The 6,309-nt window shown below is 44.1% G+C and overlaps 1 protein-coding gene across 1 annotated transcript; it reads left to right on the forward strand.

Annotated features, from left to right (window-relative positions):
- Positions 1 to 2,958: 2,958 nt before the first annotated feature.
- On the forward strand, positions 2,959 to 3,448 carry LOC129543424 (peptidyl-prolyl cis-trans isomerase A-like). The gene is made up of 2 exons (XM_088831103.1): positions 2,959 to 2,988; positions 3,077 to 3,448. Exons 1-2 carry the CDS (start codon positions 2,959 to 2,961, stop codon positions 3,446 to 3,448), a joined length of 402 nt encoding a protein of 133 aa, XP_088687229.1.
- The last annotated feature ends 2,861 nt before the right edge of the window (positions 3,449 to 6,309 follow it).

Consider the following 6,309-nt stretch of genomic DNA (forward strand, 5'->3'; position numbering starts at 1 on the left):
AAGCTTTCCCCCTTATAATATTTGGGCCATATTTATACTGAACGAATGTACTCATTGTTTATTTGAAATTCAATCTTCACTGAGCTTCCTGTATTTTATCTGGCAACCCTGCTGTGTAATAAGTTTAATGGCAGAGATTCAAAGCAGAAATGCAGGAGAGAAAGAGCTCTGGGAACAATTAAACCCGAGATATGAAAATTGACAAAGAGATGGGACACTGAGGTAACTCTGAAGATCACACCTCGTTGTGCAGTTAAGAAGGGCTCACAGTGGTATTTGCACTTGATCTTAGAGGTGACCTTAGAGCCTGTCTTCCCTGGTGGCTCAGTACAGAAAGAGTATGCCTGCAATGCGGGAAACCTGGGTTCAATCCCTGGGTTGGGAAGATCCCCTGGAGAAGGAAATGGCAACCCACTCCAGTATTCTTGCCTGGAGAATCCCATGGACAGAGGAGCCTGGTGGGCTCCAGTCCACGGGGTCAGAAGAAGTCAGACACTACTGAGTGACTAACACTTGCACTTTCACTTAGAGGGTTTGCCTGTGTGTGAAGGAGCAGAGATACCATTTCAGGCCAAGATCAAGAGCGGGGAGGTGGGAAACGTCAAGTTATAGCCCCGTCTAGTTCAGAACAATGGACTGAGCTGGATCAGAAGCCAGGTTTTTCTGTTTCCAGAGCCCATGCCTAGGACATTCTACCAAATGAGAAAAGGCACAGGTCTCATGGGGCAGAAGCCAGTGACAACAGTTGGCTGGGAACAGACTGTCCAGGGAGTAGACTGCCAAGCTGAGTCCTATAGGCTTAATTAAGAATAACTCAGTATGAGGAAAGATGCAGCCATCCAAGGACACTACGTGCCTAAGTCCTAGCAAACAGACAGATGCCAGGACCTTTGGGACTGAGAGGCAGGGCCACAAAGCTGGTCATTGGCCGGAAGCTGTCTGTCCCCACCACTCCAAACTCACACGCTGTGTGGACATCCCCAGGACCTGTAACGTAGTGTGACTGGGGCCCCCAAGCAGGCCCATGCCATTTTATTGGCCAAAAATAAGTCTGGCTCCAGCTAAATATCAGTATTCCAAGTACTGCATTCATTTAGCACTATTTCCCAAAAAAAGCTACCATAGTGACCTCTCTGTTGTAAATCAAACAAAAAGACAAAAGCGGTTTAACAAGCTCATCCATGATTGTGCAGCCTTTGCAAATGCTTTTCTGATGAGTAGCAGGTCAAGAAGCAACAGTTAGAAATGGACATGGAACAACAGACTAGTTCCAAATTGGGAAAAGAGTACATCAAGGCTATATTTTGTCACCCTGCTTATTTAACTTCTATGCAGAGTACATCAAGAGAAATGCTGGACTGGATGAAGCACAAGCTGGAATCAAGATTGCTGGAAGAAATATCAATAACTTCAGATATGCAGATGACACCACACTTATGGCAAAAAGTGAAGAAGAATTAAAGAGCCTCTTGATGAAAGTGAAAAAGGAGAGTGAAAAAGTTGGCTTAAAGCTCAACATTCAGAAAACTAAGATCATGATATCCAGTCCTGTCATTTCATGCAAATAGATGGGAAACAGTGACAGACTTTATTTTCTTGGGCTCCAAAATCACCGCAGATGGTGACTGCAGCCATGAAATTAAAAGACGCTTACTCCTTGGAAGTAACGTTATGACCAATCTAGACAGCATATTAAAAAGCAGAGATATTACTTTGCCAACAAAGGTCCGTCTAGTCAAGGCTATGGTTTTTCCAGTAGTCATGTATGGATGTGAGTTGGACTAGAAAGAAAGCTGATTGCCGAAGAATTGATGCTTTTGAACTGTGGTGTTGGAGAAGACTCGTGAGAGTCCCTTGGACTGCAAGGAGATCCAACCAGTCCATCCTAAAGGAAATCAGTCCTGAATATTCACTTGAAGGACTGATGTTGAAGCTGAAACTCCAATACTTTGGCCACCTGATTCGAAGAACTGACTCACTAGAAAAGACGCTGACGCTGGTAAAGATTGAAGGTGGGAGGAGAAGGGGAAGACAGAGGATGAGATGCTTGGATGGCATCACCGACTCAATGGACATGAGTTTGAATAAGCTCCAGGAATTGGTGATGGACAGGGAAGCCTGGTGTGCTGCAGTCCATGGGGTTGCAAAGAGTCGGACACTACTGAGCGACTGAACTGAACTGAGCTGAACTGAAGCTGGGTCACGGTAACAGTCATTCTAACCTTATCTTGGCTACAAAAAAAAAAAATGCATCTTTTCACCCAATTATTCTACCTGCGGTGGGTGGAGAAGGCCAGGAAGGGCAGGGGAGATTTTGGAGAGGGAGTGGAAGGGGCCTGGGGCAGGAAATGTGGACAATTGTGCCTTGTGTTTTGTCTGTTCATTACCAGTGACTCACTTGAGAGCACCTGATCTTTGGGGCCTGCATGCTTACCAGGTTTCTCATCCTAAAGAACAAACTCACTGACCACACAGACATTCACAGGCTACTCATGCCTCTGAAGCTCTGGAAAGTTAGGGAATTTGCCCATAATAATCATACCCATGATCTCAATGTTGAGGAGCTTTGTGCATAAAGTGCCTGGGGATGGGGAGGTGGCGGGGGGCGGGGGTGGGGGGTGGTGTTGGTGAAAGGAAAAGGGAGGGAGGGATGAGGGACAGAGGGTCCTTAAAGAAATCAGATTTTGCAGACAGGGATGTCAAACCTTTCCTGGCCAGAGAAAGGACAGCTTTGACCACCAGCGCAACCGAGCCATTGTTATTTGACGGTATTTGCTTGGTGTCAGGTACAGCATAATCTTTGAATAATGGGGAAATTTCTTCTTTAATTCTGATGTTAAACTCACTTCAAATGTTTTTACCTTGACCAGTATGCAGCTCAAAGACACTTATTTAGCAAAACTTATGGGTACAGCCTTGTAGATGGTGCCACCCCGGATCCTCCCACGCTGTTCAGCCATGGTCAACCCCACCCTGTTCTTTGACATTGTTGACAATGGCAAGCCCTTGGGCCCCATCTCCTCTGAGCTTTTGCAGACAAAGTTCCAAAGACAGCAGAAATTTTTCATGCTCTGAGCACTGGGAAGAAAAGATTTTGTATAAAGTTTCCTGCTTTCACAGAATAATTCCAGGATTTATGTGCCAGGGTGGTGACTTTGCGTGCTGTAATGGCACCAGTGGCAAGTCCATCTATGGTGAGAAATTTGATGAGAATTTCACTCTGAAGCATGCAGGCTCTGGCATCTTGTCTATGGCAAAGGCTGGCCCCAACACAAATGGTTCCCAGTTTTTCATCTGCACTGCCAAGACTGAATGGTTGGATGGCAAGCACGTGGTCTTTGACAGGGTGAAGAGGGGCATGAATATTGTGGAAGCCATGGAGCGCTTTGGGTTCAGGAATGGCAAGACCAGCAAGAAGATCACCATTGGTGACCGTGGACAAATCTAATAAATTTGACTTGCATTTTACTTTAAAAAAACAAACAAACGTATGGGCACAGAAACCAGAGAGTACAGCATATCTAAGGACAGAGCCTCTGGGGACTTAATTTAGAGTTTTAAGAGCCCCTCCTAGGCCCAATCTTCACCAAACCAAACATTCTTAATTTTCCTTTCCAGCATCCCTGGGAGACTCGGGTGGTTGAGGTACAGTGACCTAAAGTTCCTGAGAGCTGAGTTTTCCAAGTGTGGGAAGAGATATTACAGAGGACTTGCCAAGACACATGGAGGCATTTCTTCCACCCACTCTTGAGCCATTCATCAGTCTGATTAACCCCTTTCCTTTCTGGGTATTTAGCCTCCAGCCTCATGACTCATCCATCAACCCCTACTCTCTCCTCTACAGACACCACCACATCCTTAAGTTATGAAACAGTGGGTAAATAAGGAAAATGACTAAGACATCAGAGCACCATAAGGATGTCTATACTGCTCAAACTGAGTAGAAGGTGATGGCCTTGGGAATTCACTTCAAGAAAGAGTAGAACCCTTGCCTGCTCCTCGTGCTCTATGGCAAGAGATGGCAGATGCTGAATTAAGAAGACAGTGTTCTCATTCATACTCCTCTTCCAATTCATCATGTGACCTTGAGCGAGTCACTTCTGGTGGGCCTCCATTTCTTCATCTAGGCTGATGTACAAGGCACCTTGCTCTGTGAAGTTACATCACCCGAGAGAGCCAGGTGTAGCATCACACAGCCTGAATGCATCACCCTGGTTCTACCACTTATTAGGTAGATGAGTCTGGGTAAAATACTTAGCTTCTCTGGGTCTCATTGTTCTTATAACTAAAATAAGGACGCTAATAATGTCACTATCTGTAGACTTATTATAATGATTAAATGACCTCATATGAATTATACCCTTAGCACAGTGCCTGTCACATAATTAGCCCTTAATAAATATTAGTTATTGTTGTGGCAGGTTCAGTTCAGTTCAGTTCAGTTCAGTCGCTCAGTCGTGTCCGACTCTCCGCAACCCCATGAATCACAGCACGCCAGGCCTCCCTGTCCATCACCAACTCCCGGAGTACACTCAAACTCATGTCCACAGAGTCGGTGATGCCATCCAGCCATCTCATTCTCCGTCGTCCCCTTCTCCTCCCGCCCCCAACCTTTCCCAGCATCAGAGTCTTTTCCAGTGAGTCAACTCGTCGCATGAGGTGGCCAAAGTATTGCAGTTTCAGCTTTAGCATCAGTCCCTCCAATGAACATCCAGGATTGATCTCCTTTAGAATGGACTGGTTGGATCTCCTTGCAGTATAAGGGACTCTCAAGAGTCTTCTCCAACACCACAGTTCAAAAGCATCAATTCTTCAGCGATCAGCTTTCTTCACAGTCCAACTCTCACATCCATACATTCTCAAAGTCTGGTCCCTGGACCAGGAACATCAGCCTCACGTGGGAACTTGTGAGAAATGCCAATGCTCAAGGCTTCCCTGGTGGTCTTCTGGCTAAGAATTCACCTGCCAATGCAGGGCACACGGATGGATCCCTCATCCAGGAAGATTCCACATACCGAGGAGCAACTAAGCCCATGTGCCACAATGCCTGAAGCCCACGTGCCTAGAGCCCACGCTCCACAAGAGAAGCCACCACAATGAGAAGCCCTCACACCACAAGTGGAGAGTAGCCCCCACTCACCACAACCAGAGAAAGCCCGAGCGCAGCAAGGAAGATCCAACACAGCCAAAAACCAAATAATAAATAAATAAATCTTTTTAAAAAAGAAATGACAAGGCTCAAGCCCATCCCAGACTTTGTGTACCAAGAACTCTGGGGGTCTGGAACACAGCAATCTGTGCTTTAACAAACTCTCCAGAGGATTCTCATGCTATATGTTAATGTTTGAAGAGCCATGGGTATAGACGGTTCTAAGATCTCTTCCAGTTCTAGAATTCCATTATGATCTTCAAGTGCATAAACATTTATCCAAGGCCCAAGGAAATCATCATTATTCACCCATATTGTTCCACAAACATTTGTTAAATCTCTCTTTAAATGGGGGCCTGGGGATGAAACAAAAAATAAGACATAGCCTAAACCCTAAAGTCATTTATAGTTAATCTCATGACACTTAATTTATAACTTTATACTTTATAAACTTATTTGTGAATTTCCCTTCATTTGCTCAAGGATACCTGAGTTTCGTTATATAAAGATATACAGTGTCATTTTTTCATTAACAATCTTTTATCATTATCCTCAATTTACAAATGAGGCAGAGAAGTTGTAATTATCTAAAAATTATGTGGTCAGAAATTTTTAGAATAAACAAGGGACTGTGGCACAGAACAAAGAATGCACTCTTCAGGATTAAGAGCTTAACTTGAAACTATGTCTGTTGGTTACTAGCTCTGCAGGCTTATACAAACAATATCTTTTTAAAAATGATTTTCTTATGGCTATCATTTGAGGAAGATGTTAGCTAAGTGACCTTGAACCTCTTGAATGTCTTCATTCTAGAACAAGATTAACAATATGTTAATAATATTAATAATGTCAGAATTAATAATTAACTTGTCATGAAGATTAATATGATTACACATGATGAAATGTTTGAAATGGCATATAGATGTCCAATAATATATCTCAATTTGAATCTAGTTCATAATTAAGTATCATTGATGAGCATAGATTTGCCTTTGTGGTGTTCAGTTCATTTCAGCTCAGTCACTCAGTTGTGTCCAACTCTTTGAGACCCCATGGACTGCAGCCAGGCCTCCCTGTCCATCACCAGCTCCTGGAGTTTACCCAAACTCATGTCCATTGAGTCAGTGATGCCATCCAACCATCTCATCCTCTGTCGTCTC

Source organism: Moschus berezovskii, chromosome 23 (assembly GCF_049115385.1).
Source record: "Moschus berezovskii isolate FMDL1 chromosome 23, NW_MosBer_1.0, whole genome shotgun sequence".
In the NCBI taxonomy this organism is placed as follows: domain Eukaryota; kingdom Metazoa; phylum Chordata; class Mammalia; order Artiodactyla; family Moschidae; genus Moschus; species Moschus berezovskii.